Below are 20,945 nucleotides of genomic sequence, written 5' to 3'. Positions count from 1 at the left end.
ACACACACACACACACACACACGCACACCTGTCCCTCCCGGTTACATCCATCCAGCCTGCCCCCCGCATGCCCTGACACAGCACACTCCGTCTCCACCTCTGTCACCTCACGGATGCGGCTCCTTGCTCACTTCTCATTCTGGTACCTTCCATCTGCCTCCGCCCCACGCCCGCCACCTCAGAGCCCCGTTGAAGGACTCCCGGAACGGCGTCTCTGCGCCAGGACCCCTCCCCACCCCCAACCAGTACCACATGCAGTCATCCGCCAAACAAACGTTGAAGGATTGCAAATTGGGTGCCCCAAGTGGAGTGGCGGGCTGAAGCGGACCACATCACTGACACCGCCTCGCGGGTCGAAGTGGGAAAGCTGGGCATTGGTCGAATAGGCACTCAGAGCCACCTGAAGTTATAACTGGGTCCGGAGCTAAAGAATGAGCAGTGTTAACAAGGCAAAAGAGCGGGGGGAAGGGCATTTGAGGCCCAGAACAGCACGGGCAAAGGCCCTGTGTCAAGAGGAATCATGCAGGCGTCGGGGTCTGCAAGTTGAGGGGGTGTGGCTGGAGCAAAGAGAGGGAAGGAAGGCTGACCCAGGAAAAGTGAAGAGGGCGGAAGGGGATAAGCCCCTGGGGCCTAGCGGAAGCCGGGGAGCATTTAGAGCAGGGGTAGCATTGGAAGTGTGATTAGACAGGATGGTGAGGCTGGGAGGCAGCAGCCAGTGGCCAGGGTGGTGGGGGGGGGGGGGGGGGGAGGGGAGGTGCTGGGCCGCAAGGGGGAATCCCCAGCGAGAGGGGACTGGCCGTCTGAGCAGGGGCTTCTCCGGGACCCGGGGATGGGTTGGGTCTGGACTGGGGGAGGAAGGTACCTGGAGAGATCGGAGTCTGGCTTGAACTGGGAGATAGAATCTAGGGAGCAGGTTAGGAGAAGAGAACAGGTGTAGGGCACAGCCGTGGCGGGTCTGAGGTGCCTTTAAGAGCACCCTGGAAGAAGTCAGGCCAGGCGAGTGGTTATGGGGTCTGGAGCTCAGAGGCAAAGTCGGCTGAGATGGGGGCTGCCGGGGGCAGGATTTCTCTGGAGCCCTCAGGTGGCTGGTTCCCATGTCTTTCTGAGCTCTCGCGCCCCTGAGCACCACAAGCCTTCCGGGGCCTGCATCCCACCCCAATCGCCCTTGAACCAGGAAGCACAGGGCAGCCTTGAAGGACAGCATAGCTGCTCCTTCGGGGCTTGTGGATGGAAAAGCGGGAGCTAGGAAGAGGGAAGGCGCCAGTTCTGCGAGCACTTGAAGGACTCGATGCAGAACCAAGAAGAGATGGCGGGCAGATGAGTTCCTTCCCCTACCCTGTCACCTGGACCTCTGTCATCTCCACCCCCTACCTCCCCCATGTGTCTCCTCCCTCAGCTCCAAGAAGGGCAGCATGTTCTCTGCACGCGTCTCCCTGCAACACCCCCTTGCTTCTCCCGCATGGTGACAGGCTCCCCCCTGCTCTACCCTGAGCCCCCGGAGGCTGCTCCAGGGCCCGCCTGCTTTTGCATGCTGGGCAGAGTCCCCATGTTATGACCCACCCCGTGAAGGGATGGCTTGTACTCTGGGGATGGTCGGGAGGGGCTGGGGACACCTGGGCCATCGGCCCCGTCCCCAGGTAGAGCTGGGTGGCCAGGCAGGGCTGGGTGTCAGGTCAGCTGGCCACCGGGGGTGACCCTCAGCTGAGCTGGGTGTGGGAGCGTATTCGAGGCCCTTGGGACATTCTCACGGTGGTTGGGCCCAGTATGGTCCAGGTAGGATCTCCCAGCCCCCACCCCTGTCCTAGAGGCCTAAGGACCAACTGATGTGTCCCCAGAGGCATCCTAGACTTGGCCAGCAAATCCAGAGGCCTCTTGGAGCCCCAGAAATTTCTCGGACCCCCATCCCTGCCTCTCAGCTCCCAGGCCCGGAGCTAGGGCAAGATACAGTAACTGGGAAGGATCCTGGAGGGCACGTGTGGCCTGTTTCAGGGGGCCAGCCACATCTGAGCCCCAGCTAACTTTTGCCAACCCGGAAGCAGGTCCAGGGTTGCCAGCAAGTCAGATTTGGGGCAGAAGTCAGACTTTTAAACACTGGCAACTATTTTTCATCGAAACAAAACAAGCTGCCGAGGCCCGACAAGACAGCTCCGTCAGCCAGATGTGGTCCATTTGTGACTTTGAGCTTCCTGCCCCCCACCCAGCGGCGACCCTGAGGCCCCAGCAGGCACGCCCCCCCCCCACCCCGGGGCGGCCAGCCAGCGCCCCGTCTCGGCCTGGTCTCTTCGCTCCCCTCCCAGTTGGCTGCCCCCTTCCCTGGGAAGTTCTCCCGGCGGCGGCTGGGCGGGAGGAGGGAGAGGCAGTGACTAGACAGGGGGCCCGTGAGCTGAGGCAGGGTCCACCCAAGGAGGTCCTGGGGGCAGGGACGGCCCCACCTCCAGCCCCGGCCCCTCGGTGGGCCTGGGCTGTTTGCCAGCTCACCCACCCACGGGCGCTGCGTACTTCCTGCTTCCCGCAGGCCTGGTCCCGAGCTACTCCACCCAGCCCCAGAAGCTGAGAAGCCATCCCTGAGAGGGGGGAAAAGGGCCCCAAATGCATCTTCTCGACTCAGCGGGCAGCGAGGACTCGCCCTGCAGCCGACCAGCCCCAGCTCCCTCCCGTCCTCCCCATTCCCGCTCGCCAAGGGGGTAAGAAAAGATGCTCTTTTGCTTCTCCGATTGGCTCAAGCCGCTGCTCCTCTTGGCCGTGGGGTGAGGTCAGGGCGGGCAGGAGCGGGTGGGCAGCTCTACAGGGCAGGGCAGGGCAGGTGCCCGTTGAGTCCCACGACAGATGCATTTCTGGCCCGGAGCGTAACATGCCCTGGGAACCCGCACATGTCCGCCAGGCCTGAGCGTGCTGGCTACCCCCACCCCGCCCTGGTGTTTGTGCATCGTACACGTGTGATGGATTCGGCAACTTGACCCGCTTGTGTCCTATCGTCTCAGTGCATTTGGTTGTTGGGAGAAACAAAAACCATCTCGATTTTTTTCCTGATTGGATGATTCGGATATATTTTCTTTTCCTTGTTCTTTTGTTATTTCTTCCCCACCCCCACCCCACCCGGTTCCTTTCTCTTCCTTCCTTTTTCTTTCCTTTTCCCCATTGCGGGTGGGGCTGGCCGGGAGGGTTTATGCTTTTGAGTTGCCTCTTCCTTCCTCCCACCCTATCCTCCCCCCCCACCACCTCCCAAACTTTGTTCCCTTTTCGACGTTTTTTCCTCCGCACCATTGCATTAAGTAGTGCTTTCTCTCCCTCCTTATTTGGGGTCTGGCTTGCTTTTCCTGTTGGTTGGCTTCATGTAGGGGCCTCTGTGAGTGGTGACGGCTCTGAGCCCCTGGGGGTGGGTGGATGGTCACCCTGTTTCTCTCCATCTCCCCAGAATAACTTCATCAACTTGAGTTTCCTCCGCCTCTTCCGAGCTGCCCGGCTCATCAAACTCCTCCGACAGGGTTACACCATCCGAATTCTTCTCTGGACCTTTGTGCAGTCCTTCAAGGTGAGCCCCTGAAGCTGGCCTGGGGCTGAGAAGATCATACCCCCCATCCCTGCTCTGGCTGAGAGTACAAATCGGGTGGAAATGCGTGTGTGGTGCACTTTGTTGAGAGTCTGTTTCTCTAGGCTGCCTGCTCCTGGGGCGGCTGGAGAGCTCCAAGGGGAATCCCCCTGATACCCTGCCACCATGGCCTCAAAGAGGCCCACCAAAAGCCCTGGCACCACTCTGGCACAGCCTGGGACCGCCCAACCCTGTGGGGTGGCTCTCTGGGACAAGGGAGGGAAATGGTGTGGCCGAGAGGCGACCCCCCCTGCCCGCACTCTCCTTCATTGCCTTCCTTCCCACCAGGCCTTGCCTTATGTCTGTCTGCTGATCGCCATGCTTTTCTTTATCTACGCCATCATCGGGATGCAGGTGAGTGCCCACCCCTAATGTTCCCAGAGCCCTCCCTGGGACGGCCACCGTCCTCAGGCCGGGCGGGTCAGGGGGACCCAGTTTGGAGAGACCGCCATGGGGATTGAGTGGGGTTTCCCTGGAGCCGTTGAGGGCATGGCTGCCCCCGGTCATCACGCTCCGATTCCCCAGGTGTTTGGCAACATCGGCATCGACGTGGAGGATGAGGACAGTGATGAGGATGAGTTCCAAATCACTGAGCACAATAACTTTCGGACCTTCTTCCAGGCCCTCATGCTTCTCTTCAGGTGAGAGAGGGGACGCGCTTTCAGCCTCCGCTTCTGGTGGGGGCGTGCCCTCTTCCTCCTCTTCCTGTAGGGGGCGTGTCCTTTCCCTCTTCTGGTGGGGGGCGTGTCCTCTTCCTGTAGGGGGCGTGTCCACTCCCTCTTCTTCTGGTGGGGGCGTGTCCTCTTCCGTAGGGGGCGTGTCCTCTCCCTCTTCTGGTGGGGGCGTGTCCACTCCCTCTTCTTCTGGTGGGGGCCTGTCCTCTTCCTGTACGGGGCGTGTCCTCTCCCTCTTCTGGTGGGGGGCGTGTCCTCTTCCTGTAGGGGGCGTGTCCTCTCCCTCTTCTGGTGGGGGCGTGTCCTCTTCCGTAGGGGGCGTGTCCTCTCCCTCTTCTGGTGGGGGCGTGTCCTCTTCCGTAGGGGGCGTGTCCTCTCCCTCTTCTGGTGGGGGCGTGTCCACTCCCTCTTCTTTTGGTGGGGGCGTGTCCTCTTCTGTTCCAGTGAGGGTTGGGCTGGCCTTGCGGGGGGCGTGGGGGGGGAGTGGTGGCGGCAGGGACACTGGCTGGGCAGAAGCTGAAGGCCCAGGGACACAAGTGCAGAAGGCATTTTCAGACATTACCTCACTGAATCCTGACCATCCTGTGAGGTGGGGATTCTCGGCAATCCCATCCGACAGGTAAGGAAATTGAGGCTTATAGACCCTGAGGCTTGATTCTTAATCCTGGCTGCACATTAAGAGTTCTTTCATTTACTCATCAGAGATTTACTGAGCACCTACTGTGTGCCAGGCATTGCAGAAGGGCCTGGCAACAAAGCAGAAAGAGATAGTCTGTGCCATCCGAATGCTTCTATTCCCATGGGGGAGAAAGGCAATCAGTGAGCTAATGATGGAGAGTGCTAGAAGGGGATAAAAAAGGTTAAGAGGGAAGTGGACGCAAAAGAACAAATAGTGAGTGATTCTACTTATAGGAGGTACCTAGAAAGGGCAAATTCATAGAGAGGAAACAGACCAGATATTGCCAGGGGCTCCACAACTGGACAGTGGAGAGCTAATGTTTAACGGATACAAGTTCCCAGTTTGGGAGAGATGAAGATTCCAGACGTGGACAGCGGTGACGGGTGCACAGCATTGTGAATGTACTGAATGCCACTGAACTATACCTTTATTAATAGCTAAAATGATCAATTTTATGTTATACATATTTGGGTACAATAAAAAAAGTTCTAATTTAGCAACAACTAAAGGAGCGGAGGCTGGTAGGTCACGCCTCCCTGGAGGCAGGTGACACGTGGAAGAAATAGCTGACAGAGGAAGCCGTGTGGATATCTGAGGAAGGGCAATCCAGGAAGAAGGTATAGCAAGTGCAAAGGCCCTGAGGCAGGAACGCGGCTGCCATGTTTGGGGACAGCAAGGATCCCAGTGTGCCTGGAACAGAGAGACCTAGGGAGAAGGTAGGAAGAGGTGACTACTGCCTGGAGGGACGGGAGCTCTTAAAACATACCTGCTTCCCCAGGCCCCACCCCAAACCAACTGAAACGAAGTCTGTGGGAGTGGGGCTTTGGTGCCAGCATTGTTGAAAGGCTCCCCGTGAACTTTAATGCACAGCCAAAGGATGAGAATCACCTCTGTTAGTTCCCGGAGAAAAAAGGTGCTTTACCTTGGACTTGAACTCACGCCAGTCCAACCCAGAGCCCGGTGCTCGGCCTCCCTGGGGGGGGTATTAGTGTCCAGGACTGGGTGCCCAGGTCCCTGATGCCCCCTCTCTGTTCTCAGGAGTGCCACCGGGGAGGCTTGGCACAACATCATGCTTTCCTGCCTCAGTGGGAAGCCGTGTGATAAGAACTCTGGCATCCTGACTCCCGAGTGTGGCAATGAATTTGCTTACTTCTACTTCGTTTCCTTCATCTTCCTGTGCTCGTTTCTGGTGAGTCTGTGGACATGTGAGGGTGGGCTTCCTCACCTGGCTCCCACTCAGGGGCACGGGTTTCTCTAGAACATGGCTGTGCGGCAGATTTGCTCCCTCCGAAGCGTCTCTGAGCCCGCTGGGGATTAGGTTAACCGGGGTTTCTGGACGTCAGCACTGTCGACACTTGGGGCTGGCTCACTCTCTGTCCTGTGTGCTGCGGGGTCTTTAGCAGCATCCCTGGTCTCCACCCCGGTCTCCTACCAGCTGTTGATCAGCAAATGTGCCTTCAGATATTGACAGTGTTCCCAGGGATAGAGGGGAAGGGCAGAATCTCCCCCACCCGAGAACTGCTGGGTTATACCGAGGGAAAGCCTAGTGGTGCTGAGAGCTGGTCCCCCCGCCAGTCTAGTTACACAGGATGCTAGTTATGTTCTCCCCTCTCCCTGGAGCAGTGAGAAGAACAGAAACCATCTAGGTATTAGGTGTCTTCAGTGGAGGAGATTTAATACAGGGATTGGCTACATGGGGTTGAAAGAGAAATAGAAAACCCCGAAGCCACCAAGAATTACTGGCTGTGGGAGGCAAGGGCTGGGGAATTAAAAGGACAAGAGGGTGTACTGACCCACCCCGCTGCCCCTGGCACCGCTGGGGGGGTGCCGGCACCGTGGTGATCCGTTGCCCCTAGACCGTTGCAGACGGTGATGGTTTCCTGCGGCTGCTGTGAAAAAGGACCACAAACTGGGGGGCAACAAAGATTGATCCTCCCACAGTTCCGGAGGCTAAAACCGATCAAGGCGTTGGCAGGGCCCTGCCCCTTCCAAAGGCTCTAGGGGAGAATCCTTCCCGGCCTCTTCTAGCTTCTGGTGGCCCCACGCGGTCCTTGGCGTGTGGCCACATCCCTCCAGTCTCTGCCTCTGCCTTCGCATGGCCTCTCCCCTGTGCGTGTGCGTCCAGATTTCTCTCTTTTGGGGGACAGAAGTCAGATGGGATCAAGGGCCCGCCCTGATCCCGTATGACCTGTTCCTAACTTGATGACATCCCAAAAACCCTTTTCCCAAATAAGATTACACTCACAGCTCCCAGGGGTTAGGATTTGAGCATGTCTTTTGAGGGGGACACAATTCAACCCACAATATAGGAAAAGGAGTCCCTTCTCCTGTCCTTCCCGGTCTGGTTTCCTGACCGTGGCTCCCACTGGCAGGGTATAAGAAGCCAGCTGCTGAGGGAGTGTAGGCGTGTGCAGACCCCAGCCAGACGCCAGCGTCTGTCAGCAGAAGCCCAGCACCCTCTCCCTCTTCACACCAGTGGCCTCACACGGAGAGATTTGCAGCCTCTATCTCCCAGCATCTACAGCTGCTGACCCGGAGGGTCCGTTGTCCAGTTCCAAATCCCCGGAAGAGTCTGAAAGGGCCAGCCCAGTCTCTGGTCAAATGGCCACCCTTGTCCAAGCAGCTATGGGTACATGTGGGGACAAGATCTTATAATACAGCCCATCTTGGAAGGGCAGGCCCCTAGAGGACATCTACACTTGACCATCAGCCCCCCAAGGGCAGGGATTTCTTTTTTGTTCGCTGCCAGGTCCCCAGCACCTAGGACAGCAACTGGTGCACAGCAGGTGCTCAATCGATATCACGAAGCTGAGTTAAAAACTGAGTGACTCAAGTTAAGGACAGCGAGGATTATGAGTTATTTGTTAAGCACCTACTATGTTTACGTCTCAACATTTGGTTAATACCTACTACATGCCAAGCACCGGGGTACAAGGGCAGAACGTGGTTCTCTCAGTCTGCAGGGGTGATAGGCAGACAGGTCGGCAGGTAACAGCAGTGTGGTCTGATATGTGCTGTGATGGAGGCGCTAGGACCCGTTTCAATCAAATTGGTTGCAAGCCGCAGAAATTTAACTGAAGTAAGCAGCATATACAGTTCACCGACTTGTGTAACTGAACGGTCAGGCGAGGCTGGAGCCAGACAAGCGGACTCCATCCTCTTTGCTCTTCTCCACACTGGCTCCATGCCCAGACTTTCTCCTTGTGGAGGCAAAATGGCGGCCGGAGCGTCAGCACAAATCCCAGGGAAGGCTCTCATTGGCCACCTTGGGTCACGTGCCGCCCCCCCCCCCAACCAATCACAGATCTGGGTTACATGACTGCTGCCTGTGGAGCCATAAAGTGGGGAATCGGCCACGCCCAGCTACAGCCTCTTAAGTATAAAGGAGGGAGTTCCCCCAGATGCTGCTACCCATAGAGAGACAGATCGTGATGTTCCCTAAAGGAGCAACATTTGCAAAGACTTAGAGGCAAGATGATGCAAGACCCCCACGTGCTAAGGGCTAAAAGAATATGTGAGAAGGTGCCACCGGAGGCAGACGGGGGCAGGAAAATTCACCCATTCATCCATCCATCCATCCATCCATCCACCCAAGAAATACTTGCTTACTGTGTGCTGGGACTGGGAATACAGCCCGCAAGAAGCACTCGCTTTGGCCTTGTTGGGGGCCAGGTGTGGGAAGATTTGGGGCCATGGCGGTCCCTTGGGGTTGGCCCCCATTTCACATAGCCTCTCCCCCCTCTCTCTCCAACTCTCTTTGTCCATCATCGTGGGTCTTTGTCTCTTTGTATTTCTCTCTGTCTCCGCCTCTGTCTCTCTCTGTCCCGTCTCCATATTGCCATCTGTGTCTGGACTCCTTGTGTGAGTCTGTGTCTTTCCTCTCTAACCCCTCCCCCCCATCTTTCTCTTTCTCCGTCTCCCTTTCCCCATCTCACCTCTCTCCCTCTCTCTCTCTCATCTCTCATCTCTCTCTCTCTCTCTCCCTGGGCCTCTGTGTCTGTGTGTTTGGGTCTGTCTCGCTCTCCCCCACTCCTTCTTGGCCCCCGGGGTCCCCACAGATGCTGAACCTCTTTGTCGCTGTCATCATGGACAACTTTGAGTACCTCACCCGAGATTCCTCCATCCTGGGCCCCCACCACCTGGATGAGTACGTGCGTGTCTGGGCCGAGTACGACCCCGCAGCGTGGTAAGGAGTCACCCAAGTCCCTCAGCCACATCGCCCGCCTTTCTCTGGCACCAAAGCACCCTAGGCTAGGCCAGGGCCCAGACTTCGGGGCGCTGGGTCCCTAGGGAGCTCACCAGGACCTCAGAGGGGTCAGCCTGGAGGAAAGAGATGAGATTCAGTGCCCTCCCACACTACAGGTGAATTGGTCGGGTACACCCCTGCCCGAGGCCCAGGCTTTCTGGGAGATGAGGAAAGGGATCGAGCATTGAGGATTTTGAGAATTTTGCCTCCCGTGAATCTCCCCTGCCCCTGCCTGAGAGGCCTCCGGATGATGAGGACAAGCAAGCCAGGGAGGAAGCCAGAGGCCTCTCAGCCTCTGCTCTACTGGGAGCTGTGGGAAAGGGGCCGGCCTGGCTCCCTGGGCAGATGGGCTTGGCCGTGAGTTTGGAGTCGTGCTGGTACAAGTGATCACACAAATCACGGTCGCAAGGGGCGCGAGCTCTCCTACTCTTCGGCACCCGAGTGCTCCCTCCTGACTGACAGGTGGTGGCTCCAGAGGGTGGTCTCCACCCAGTGCATGCATGGAACAGCGTGACGCCTTGCGGGACGCTCAGAGGAGCAATCCTGAAGCTCAGAACCCACCCACCGCTAACCGGGGAGTCTAGTTCAGACTGGGCTTGGGGCCTGAGAAGGCGTTAATGGGGCCCCTCAGCAGTGTGGGTGCTGGAGGGGAGGCCTCAGGAGAAGGTGGGGAGGAGTAGGGAGGAGTCCCTCTTTGCCCTTCCTGCAGCCCCAGACAAGCCCTCCGTGAGACCGAGGGCCTGGGGTGAGCCACGGGTCTGGGGCTTGACTTTTGGCTGGTTCCTAACTCTTCGTCTTTTGATTTTAGGTCACAGCAGGTGGATGCTGTCCCCTTGTCCTCTCCTCCACGAGCTCCCCCTCCCCCCAGTGTAGCCCATGTAGCTTGTGGAGAAGGGAGACGCAGAGAGAACCCCGGGGGGAGGGGGGAGGGCCCCCCCCCACCACCACCAGCCCAGAACTGTCACACACCCCAACCGAAACCCTCTGCCCCGGGTCTGCGAGTGTTCAAGCCAAGGGGTCCCCAACCCCTGGCATCATGACCTCGCCGTGTGCGCGGGGGACAGCCTGACCCCTACCTCCACTAACCCCTGTCTTCTCCTTTCAGCGGTCGGATTCATTATAAGGATATGTACAGTTTATTGCGCGTGATATCTCCCCCTCTCGGCTTAGGCAAGAAATGTCCTCATAGGGTTGCTTGCAAGGTTTGATTTCCACTAAAACCTGCTAGCATCCATGGAATGAGTGTGGCTTGGGGTTCTTCAATATATATATTTCATATATATATATATATATATATCTAAAAAACAGAGCCATCTCTCTTTCTTGCATTAAACTAGAAAATTCTTAGCCAACAGAATGCAGTCACGTAGACTCGATGAAGCATGGAACATATCTCTCCGTTCCCTTCAGCCATTTCTGCTTGCTGTTAGCTGAAGCTGCCCATCCCAGGGTCTCAACGGCACCCCAAATCAGACACATCCGGGGGGGTCGGAAGTGTGCATTGACCCCCCCCATCAACCTCCACTCTCTCCCCCCTCCCCCCTTCGCCTCCCAAAGCCCCCAGCCCTCCTCCCGCCGCCCCAGCGCCCCCCTCCCCGTCTAGGCCCCCTCAGAGACCAGCCTCAGCCAAACCAGAGAACTTTCACCCGATTTTTAAAATAACACTGAGCCAAAGCGTTGTTCCAGGCGCTCCAAAACGAGAACTGCCCCCTCTCCTCCACGCCCCACCAGAACCATAGCTCAGAGTCAAAACTGAATCTGACTTTTCTCTTTTCTCTTTCTCTCTCCCTGCTCGTGAGCAGTGAAATAATCTTTTTTTTTTTTAATTCCCTCCTCTTCCTTTTTTTTTTCTCCTGTTTTCCCTTGATTTGAAATACCTATTTTATTGTTCTCTGCATCTTTCTCTCTCTATTTTTTCGGCTCGTGTGGCTTTTTTGTTTGTTTGGTTTTTGGGTTTTTTTTGTTTTTTGTTTTTTTTTTTTTTGGTTTGGTTCCTGCTTTTGTTTGTTTTTTTGTTTGTTTGTTTGTTTTTGGTTTTGTTTTTTTGGGTTTTTTTTTTTTTTTTTTCGGTTTCTTCCTCTCCACCCCCCCCCCCCACCCCTCCCTTTGGTTCTCCGTTCCCACCCCATTTTGTTTTCGGTGCTGCTAGGGGCCGCATGCCTTACCCGGACATGTATCAGATGCTGAGACACATGTCTCCGCCCCTGGGTCTGGGGAAGAAGTGTCCGGCCAGAGTGGCTTACAAGGTAGTCTACCCTTGCCGACCACTAGCGTCGGGCACTGGGGATTTTCCAGTGCTGACCAGGAACGACCAGCCGAGTTTCTTCTTCCCGAGTTACTCTTCTTCTCCTTTTTTTCCTTTTCTTTTTCTTTTTTTCTCCCCCTTTCCTCCTCGAGTAAATGGATCATGACCGTCCCTTTGACTCTAAGCAGCACACTGTGTCCGTCTTTTCTGATGAGTGTGGTTTGGTGTTTTGAGACTCCATTATGGCCGACACGCCGGGGGGGGGAGGGGGAGGGGAGCCCCCCCGGTCCCCTCGCACCTGGTCCCCTGGGAACCAAATTGGACACAAACATGCTTCGGAGGGAACACCGCCTCGCCTCCTTTCTGCCCACCCAGAGCGGCCCCCCCCACGCCCAGGCCGGGGCAGGTGCCTCGCAGCAGGGGGCTTTGGCCCCAACAAGGCGAGGCCCTGCCCCCCCCCATCTTTTGTATCTCGAGCCCCCAGGTCCAGCAGCAACCCCCCCCCACCATGTACACCTGAAGCTGATCTCTGACCTAGGGCCTTGGGGGATTCAAGACCTCCCGAGGAGTACCCAGAGCCTCTCCTCCCTCCACCTCTCCCTCCCCCCCAAAATTGCTTCCCAAGCCCCCATCCCTATGCCACCCATCCTCCCCTAGGCACCCCAACATGCCTCTCCATTGTTCCAGAGTGGGCAGGCAGGCCGCAGCTGGACCCCTGGACCGTGGCACCCTGATGCAGGCCATGCACGCTGCCTTGGCGGGGGCCTGGGGCGGGCAGGCACCATGGCCGATCGGGGGATGGTGCATGTTGGCTGAGGGTGCAAGGGTCCCGCCGCCAGGCGGCTGGGCCGGGCCGCCCCTCCGGACCCCTGTCCCGGAATCTCCCTTGGCACCCAAGGACAGATGCTCTGTTCCCTCCAGCTCATCCACGAGAAGTTCAGGGATGACCTTTGAAATTGCCTCCCGCCTCCCGGAAAATGACCCCGTCATCCTGCTCTCCCATCTACCCCGGCCCACCTTGTGTCTGCGAGAGTCCTCCCTCCCCTTCTGTTAGTGCCATCCCTTCCTGCCTCTCTAGCCGTCTCACTGCAGCCTCATCCCTCCTCCTCCTCCTTCCCGATCAAGGCTGGAAAGGGGCTGCCCCCCGCCCCCCGCGCCTCTCCCTCCTCTCGCTTTCCTTTTGTCCCTTCTCTTGGTGTTTAGCTGTGTGCATGTGTGTATGAGAGAGAGAGAGAGAGACAGTCCCCTTCGCTTCCTGGGCTCTGTGCAGGGCCACCAGGAGTCCATAAGGCACCTTTGTGCAACTCTGAAAAGGACACCCTTTCCACAGAACATTTGGTCTGTTGGAAAATGGTTGTAATCCACCCATGTGGTAAGAACAGGAAACTTCTCGGTCATCGCCTGAGAAGTTGCCATTCAAATACACAAATGCGTGACTTCTAAGTCGGTGAGCCTTTTGTGCAGTGCACAACCTGCAGTTGTGTGTGTTTCTGTGTCTACCGCCTCCCTCCCCGCCTCCCCGCCCCAGTCCCTCTCGTGTGTCCAGTTCTGGGTTTGCCAGCCCTCTCCCCGTCTCCAGCTCTGTGTTTCCCGCTGACCTGCGTCTGAATCCCCCCCCCTCCCTCCCCGCACCGTGAACACCTAATCCACCCTCAACCCCCATTTCCATGCCACCTCAGCCTGGGCTGGTGCCCACCGGTCCAGCATCCTCTCCTATATCACCAAGCACGGGGGACAGAGCCCCTGCTTGGGACATGGGGAGTCTTTTCTTCCCCAGGCCGCGGGAACGCCCCCTCACCCCTTCCCCTTGCCATCACACAGAGCCAAGATCCGGACATGCCCCTGAGATACACTTTCCACGGAGCTATGAATGAGTCTCGAGATTCCGTCTGCATGCGCGCCCCTGTCTGCCGTTCTGTGTGTCTGTGCCTCGCTGCATGTCCGCGAGGGGCCGCCCCGTCCGCGGGGGGGCCGCCTGCCTGCCGCTTCTCAGAGGAATGATGTGGTCTGTGCCCATCTGGTCTGGTCTGGGCCGAGCCGGGGCGGGGGGAGGGGGGGGTGGAGGAGGTGGGGAGCCGGCGGCCCCCCCGGCGGCTGTGGCCGTGGACCCCTGTGCCTGGCTGCTGCACGTGCTGCTGAGATCCGGCTTGCTCTCTTCTTTGGGGTCGGAACGGAGCGGAGTCGTCCAGAAGAACTCTGGGGCAGGGCGGGGTCTGGGCCAACCTGGGGACATGCCAGCTCTCGCGTCCGGCGTGCGGGAGAGGGGAGGGCAGGGGCTCCTGGTGTAGCCGAGCCCCAGAGCCCTCCCCACGGGCCACAAAGGGGAATCCGTAAACGGAGCCCTGGAGACAGGTAGCCTGAGGGTGGGGTCGCCTCAGCCACTGCCTTCAGAGTTCTTCCTGGGGCTCCCCAGGTAGTGTGGGTCTGGCTCACGGGGGACCGGGAGGGGTACCTGGGAATGACTGCCCTCGCCTTTGGTCTTCTGTAGAGGCTCCTTCGCATGGATCTGCCCGTGGCCGATGACAACACCGTCCACTTCAATTCCACCCTCATGGCCCTGATCCGCACAGCCTTGGACATCAAGATCGCCAAGGGTAAGGGCAGGGACGGGAGCAGGGAGGTGGGACCGGATGGAATTGGGGCCTGGAAGGGGAGAGCAGCGGACCGCCGGGGATCCCACTCCCCGCCTGAAACCAGAGGAGCCCCTGGCCCGTCCCGGTCTCCCCTCACTCACCCACTCAGCCGGCAAACGTCTCGTGCACGCTTCCTGCGTGCCGGCCAGTGCTATATGCGGGGGGGGGGGGGACGTGGCAGTTCACGCTTCCAGTGGGAGAGGCTTCCCTGAGGAGGTTCTGAAGGAGTCATGTGGACACGTGGGGAGAAAGTGCCCCGGCAGGTGCCAAGGCCCTGAGGTAGGAGGCCACCCGTGGCCGTGCTGAACTGCCTTGCCCTCTGAGCGAGGGGGGGTGCCTGCAGCCTCCAAAGCAGAGGAGGCACCTGACCTGACTCACACTTGAACAGGCTCCCTCTGGCCGCGGGGCAGAACGGACCGGGAGGAGGTCAGCGTGGAGGCCACTGACCCAAAAATGATCCCAGTGAAAGCAGGATGGCTGCCTAGACTCGGGGGGGGTGTGGAGTGTTCAGAGTCCGGCCGTGTCCTGGGAGCTGGCCCACGCCATGGCCGATGCAAGGCGTGAGGCAGAGAGAGGAGTCAAGGCCACCCCCAGGGGCGAGGGCCTGAGCAGCCGAAGGACAGAGCCGCGGCTGCCTGAGACGAGGAAAAGGTGGGAGGGGCAGGTTTGGGGCGAAGGAAGGGCAGGAGGTCGGTGTCGGCCTGGAGACGCGGTGCGGGCAGGGGGCTCTCCCGCGGATGCTTCCGGTGGGGAACGCCTCCCCAGGAAGGTTCTGAAGGCGAAGTTAACGCCGTCTTCCCGGCTGGGCTGGAGATGCAAAGTCAGGAGACATCAGATGCCGACACATCTTAAGCCAGGGGACTGGACGAGCTCGGCAAGGAGATAAGTGTGAACTGAGAGGCCCCAAGGACAGCCCGGGGCCACCGCAGTGTTAGAGGTGACCAGGGAGGGGCGACCGGGGAGGCGAGTGAAGGCCGGGCCAGCGTGGGCCCCCGAAGGGTGTCTCCAGCACGACCGTTCCCGCCCAACAGCCAAGGAAGACAAGGACCGAGAGCGAGCAGTGGATTTCATGACGGGCAACTCTGGCGGAGGGGGTCAGAGCCCCCCTGCCTTGAAACGGGGTCTAGAGGCCTGACAGGAGACCAGATGTGACTTGGCAGGTGATGGGACAGCCGGGCAGAGAGAGAGGTGCACCGGTCGCCAGGGAGAGGGAGTGTGGGAAGGGGGGGTGGGCAGGTCGATGACCGTGTCGTCCAGCAGAGGGCCGGAAGCTGGGGGGCTAAAGAGAAAGGTCAGGGCTCCACCAGCTGAAGCCACCGGGAGTTCCATCCAGGGTCCCCAGGGGAGGGAGAGCCGGGGCCGGAGGGAGAGCAGGTTGAGGACGGACAAAGTTAGGGCCAGGAAGCGTGCTGGCGAAGGTACAAAAGCAGAAGGAGCCCCCGGAGAGAGCAAGAAAGATCGGAAAGGGCCAAGATGAGGCTCAGGGGACAGCAGAAGGGGGGGTGGGGCCATCCCCCTGGAAGTCCCGTCTCCTGCAGGAAGTCGGAGGTGAGCGGCTCATGCTTACGGGGCAGCTCCGTGCACGACGGAAGTCCGGGCCCGGTTTCTGGCTGTTCGTGGCTCTGTGCCCCCAGGACTGTTTCCCCATCGTTGGGGTGGAAGCTGGTCCAGGTCCCAGCCCAGGGAGGGGAGGGAGCACAAGGGTGGGTGGCAGTTTTCTGGGTGAGAAATTGGGTGAGAGGGTTGTGTTCTGTGGCCTCATCTCGCCCACCTGCCCGTCCGCGCCGTAAACCTGGGCAGGTGAGGCCACCCTCCCCGAGCCTCCGGCCGTGTATTCGCCAGCGTAAATGGAACGGCTTAAAACATCTGCTTATTTAGCTCTCGGTTCTGTAGGTCAGAGGCCTGGGAGGGCTCACATGGGTTAGTGTGACCCATTTGAGGGTCCCCCCAGGGCCAAAATCTCGCTGTTGGCCGGGCTGGGCTCTTCTCAGGAAGCTCTGGGGGCGGGGATGCATTTCCAAACTCATTCAGGTCTTGGCAGAATTCAGTCCCTTGTGGCTGTGGGACGGAGGTCCTGTTTCTTCGCTGGGATTTAGCCAGAGGTTACGCTGAGCGCCCGGGGACGCACCTGATCTCTGACTTCTTCTGTCGCCAGCCAGAGAGAACACTCGGCTTTTCGGCGTCTCGCCTGATTAGGTCAGGCCCACCCAGATCAGCTCTGTGTCTGACAGTCAGCCGACTCAGGACTTGAATTACTTTTGCAGAGCCCTTTCACAGCAGCCCCCTAGACTAGCGTTTGATTGGACAGCCAGAATCTTAGGACAGGAGGCAGGGGCGGCTTTAGAATTTGGCCTGCCGTGGTTCCCTCGCCTGTAAAACGGGTCTAACAGCGCACCCACTCTCGGTATGTGATGCTTTGGTGGCCCGGCTGCTGTTTCTCTCTGGGGAACCTGTTCAGGGGTCCCAAGGGAACCCAAGACTCGGGTTCAGTAATTGACTAGAAAGACTGAGAACTGGGAGGCACTGTTTGACTCACGGTCGCAGTTTATTACAGCAGAAGGACACAGGTTAAAATCCGCAGAGGAGGGGCGCCTGGGAGGCTCAGTTGGTTGGATGGCTGACTCTTGATTTCAGCTCAGGGCATGATCTCACGGTTGTGGGATCAAGCCCCACGTCGGGCTCCCTGCTGAGCATGGTTCCCTCTCTCTCTCTCTCTCTGTGATCTCTCTCTCTCTCAAAAAATAAATAAGTAGAATTTAAAAATAAAAAAATGAAATGTGCAAAGCAGAGGCACATGGGTCAGGGTCCCCTGCTGGTGGAGTTACGCGGGCAGCACCCGGAAGTCAGCTTCTGGGGTCCCCACGACCGCGTGTGACGGTGCGATTCTACCGACGAGGGAAGCCCGCCCGAGCTTCGGTGACCAGAGTCATGACATGTGACATCGTTAGTGTGACCTTAGCTACTCAGACCCCAGCCACTCCAGAGGTCACACTAACGATGTCACATGGCCCAGACCCCCCTCCCTCCCGCCATAAATCACACTGTTAGAATAAACTATCTTGAGCGGCCCAAGGCCCTCAGATAAACAAAGAGGTTTTTATCACACAGGACACTTTAGAAAGTGACCTCCCAGGAGGCAGCCGGGGACCAGTCCTTTCTTCCGGAATGTGCCGAGTTATCCTTTACCACGGGGACACCTTCTGTGGGACCCCAGTAAGGCCAGTCGTTGGGACACCTGCCAGATTCCCCACGTGAGGATTTCAGGGGCTCCTGGGAATGTGCCTGAGTTTGGCTGTCACTGCTGTCACTCGTACTCCAGATGCTACTCAGTTCCCAGAGGGTCACGCCCTCAACATCTCTGAGCCAAGGGCCTCTCCTCGGTCCTGATGTTGACAAAGGCACCAGGTGCCCCCCCCCCCCCCCCCCCCCCGCCCGGAGTTCCACGGGGAACAGCTGAGCCCGTCTCTGGGGTTAAGGAAGGTCAGCTGAGTGCGTGGAGACAACAGTTACAACAGTGATGACAATCACAGCCATTTTAGCTGAGAGTCTCAGGCAGGCTCAAAGTATAACACCTTTTTTTTCTTTTTTCCCAACAGCTCAGTTTACTTCTAAACATACTGAGCGCCTGTCCAGCAGGCAGGGGACAGCATGTGGGAACAGATTAACCTCTGTCATTCTCCAGATCTCCCCAAATTGGGAGGCCATTCTTAGCTAGATGCTTGGGAGAGAGGACACAAGTCCCTCTGCTCACCCCTGTGTCCCCTTTATGTCTGTGCCCCTCCCTCCTCTGTCTGTCTGCCCCTCCCCTACCACCCCGCTCTCTCCACCCAGGAGTGTTTCTGAATCCTCCTTCCAAGGGACTCAGTCTGTGTCCCTTCGTTGCCCCCCTGCCCTCCTGCTGCCCGCAGCCAGACGATGAGGGCAGAGCCAACCACCTGCCTGAACAAACATAAACCCAGTTAGCAGATCAAAACCCCCAGCCGAACACTAACACTCTGACTTCCGCTGAGCGGAAAGCGAGAGCTTTACTTTTTTTTTTTTAATGTTTATTTACTTTGAAAGAGAGAGAGCTCGAGCAGGAGAAAGGGAGGGGCAGAGAGAGAGAGAGAGAGAGAGAGACAGAGGGAGACAGAGAATCCCAACCAAGCTCTGCACCGTGAGCGTGGACGTGGGGCTCGAACTCGCGAACCGTGAGATCGTGACCTGAAATTAAGAGTCAGACGCTGAACTGACTGAGCCACCCAGGCGCCCCCAGCGAGAGCTTTATAAACACGGAGTCACCCGTGTGCTGCCAGCCCGGTCACTGGGAGGGTTGGGGGCAGGGCGAGGGGAGGGGTCTCATGGGGAAAAGATAAGCCCAGAGCCAACTAGTAGCCGACACGCAGGGTGACCTCAGCTTCCTAAAAACAGGAACGCTTTCTGCCATTGTCTTAGAAAGGGCCACAGTCCCGGCTAACCCCACCCAGGGCCAGCGCAGACTCCTGTTCAAGACTTCGCGTAGCTGGCCAGCCGAGAGGCCACTGTCCCACCCTTTAATCCCCCCGAAGACCAGACTCTCTGTGAAGGAAGGGTCCACCATAACCTGGAAGGTTCTGGGGTGGGCCTCGTGGGAGCTAAAAGGCTTTGCCTTGCCCGCACCGGAGAGGGTGGCCTCCTGGCCTCTTGTTACCTGCCTGAAACTGATGGCCGTTGGCCGTGGCTCGTTGAATGAGAGCGTTCATTGAGTGCCTGCTGTGTGCCCAGCCCCGTCGCCGATATGTGGGACACGGCAGTGAAAGACCAGTGAACCTCCAACCCTCAGGGGACTGCAGGGAAACGGGCGACGAACAACAAGCACGACGAGTCCGCGGAGCGTGTAATGTGTCAGAAGGTTGGAACTCTGCGGAAAGGCTAGAGCAGGGTCGGCGGCTGGGGAGTCTCTCAACCAGGGGCCGTCTGCCCCCAAGGGACGTTGGCAATGTCCAGACACATTTTTAGTTGTCACACTGAGATCAGGGACCGCCTCTCTGAGGCCCAAGTCCTGCGGAATGAGATGGGGGAGGGGAGGACCCTGGGGCAGGACACTCCGATCACACCTGGTTTGGGGGTGACTGTTGCTCCTGCCCCTGCCCCCCCCCCGTAGTAATCGTGTACCTGGAGGAGGAATAAGTCCGAGCCTCAGCCCTCAGGGAACCCCAGGACCTCAGCGGGAGGCCACCTTGAAATCCCCCGGACATTTCCCTTCATTCAATGCGACTGACAATCTTACAATCTTGGATGTGACTGAAGGTGGTGGTTCTCGGGGGGGGGGGGGGGGGGCAGTCTTGTCCCCCAGGGGACACTTGGCAATGTCCGGGGACAGTTTGGTGGTCAGGATTTGAGGAGGGAGGTGCTGGCAGTAACCGGATGTGTGGAGGCCAGGGGCGCGGCTCAGCCCCCCCCCATATAGCGCGTGGGCACCCCGAAACTGGGAACGACCCAGCCCCCAGTGTCCACAGATGCCAGGAGCGGGCGGCTTAAGCCATAGACGTGTCTTCTCGCGCGGGTCTGCAGACTGGAAGTTCAAGACCGAGGTGCCAGCAGGGTTGATCCCTGGTGAGGCCTTTCTCCTCTCTCTCTCTCTCTCTCTTCCTTTTTTTTAAGTTTATTTTTGAGAGAGACAGAGCACGAGCAGGGAAGGGGCAGAGAGAGAGACAGGGAGACACAGAATCCGAAGCAGGTTCCGGGCTCCCAGCTGTCAACGCAGAGCCCAACTCAGGGCTCGAACTCCCGAACCACGAAATCATGACCTGAGCGGAAGTCGGACGCTTAACCGGCCACCAAGGCACCCTTCTCTCTCTCTCTCTCCTTATAGGGACGGACATCAGTGCTACTGGACTAGGGACGACCCTATGACTTCATGTAACTTTAATTACCCCCTGAAAGGCCCTATCCGCAAATGCAGTTACACTGGGGGGTTGGGGCTCCAACATGATTTGGGGGAGGGGACACATTTCAGTCCTTAATGACAGGTGTCTTCCTTTTCTTCATGAGAAACGGGAAACATAAGCCCTAAAGAGAAAGTGGCTTTTAATAAGAAATGTTATGTTCTCTTTTCTCCCTTCCTGTGTCTCTGAGAAGGAGCCACAGAGACCCTGGGCACCTCCCTTAGCCACAGTGGACAGCAGACAGCCGTTAATTCCAACCACTTCCCGTAAGGAAAGAGAAACAGTTATAGGTTAGTGTCTAGGGTCTTGAGAGCTTAACAACACCGGGGGTTTTCCCAAGGGTCTCAAGCGTCTCCCGCAATAGTCCTGACCTCCCAACCTGAGTCCTGACCCACCACCCATCAGTCCCACCCCCCGCGCGGCTTGGCCCCTGGTGACCACAGCCCCCTGCGTCACCAGTGGTGTAAAGGAAGACCAGACCAGGGGAGTTCGCCCTCTAGCGGGTGAGATAGGGAATGACATCATGAGGTGATGTGTGGGAAGAAGAGAAAGCAGGAGGGCGTCAAAGAGGATGGGGGAGGGCTGTTTTTAGCTGGGGAGGCCAGCTAGAAGACTTGTTTGATAAAGAGGTCGGGCAGGGACCTGAAAGAGGTAAGGGAGGGAGCCATGCGGATATCTGCAGAAAGAACGATCCTGGCAAAGGAAATACAGGCTGTGCAAAGGCCCTGAGGCAGGACCGTGCCTGGTGTGTTTGAGGAACAGTGAGATCGGTGTGTCTGGGGCAGAGTGAGCAAGGGCAGAAGTAGAGGAAAAAAAGAAGGAACATCGCGCAGGGCCTTCTGGACTCATGGTGAGGGCGTGGGCAATCACAAGAGCTGCAAGCAGAGGAGGCCCCTGACCGACAGGGATGGTCACAGGCGCCCCCTGGTGGTGGAGGGGGGGCGGACATGGAGACCTGAGCAGAGGCGGCTGT

General features: G+C 58.2%; 1 protein-coding gene across 1 annotated transcript in view; it reads left to right on the top strand.

The window, feature by feature from the left end:
* The window catches only part of CACNA1A (calcium voltage-gated channel subunit alpha1 A), a 121,460-nt gene that overhangs the window by 92,631 nt on the left and 7,884 nt on the right, over positions 1-20,945 (top strand). Inside the window, 9 exon segments of the mRNA XM_042976796.1 lie at positions 2,516-2,527; positions 2,529-2,684; positions 3,416-3,532; positions 3,878-3,943; positions 4,115-4,230; positions 5,981-6,131; positions 9,001-9,128; positions 11,338-11,434; positions 13,922-14,027. Coding sequence (XP_042832730.1) covers positions 2,516-2,527; positions 2,529-2,684; positions 3,416-3,532; positions 3,878-3,943; positions 4,115-4,230; positions 5,981-6,131; positions 9,001-9,128; positions 11,338-11,434; positions 13,922-14,027 — 949 coding nt within the window.

This window comes from Panthera tigris, chromosome A2 (genome assembly GCF_018350195.1).
Source record: "Panthera tigris isolate Pti1 chromosome A2, P.tigris_Pti1_mat1.1, whole genome shotgun sequence".
NCBI lineage: Eukaryota > Metazoa > Chordata > Mammalia > Carnivora > Felidae > Panthera > Panthera tigris.
Note: the sequence above shows the minus strand (reverse complement) of the source record. Positions and strands in the feature narration are given on the sequence as shown.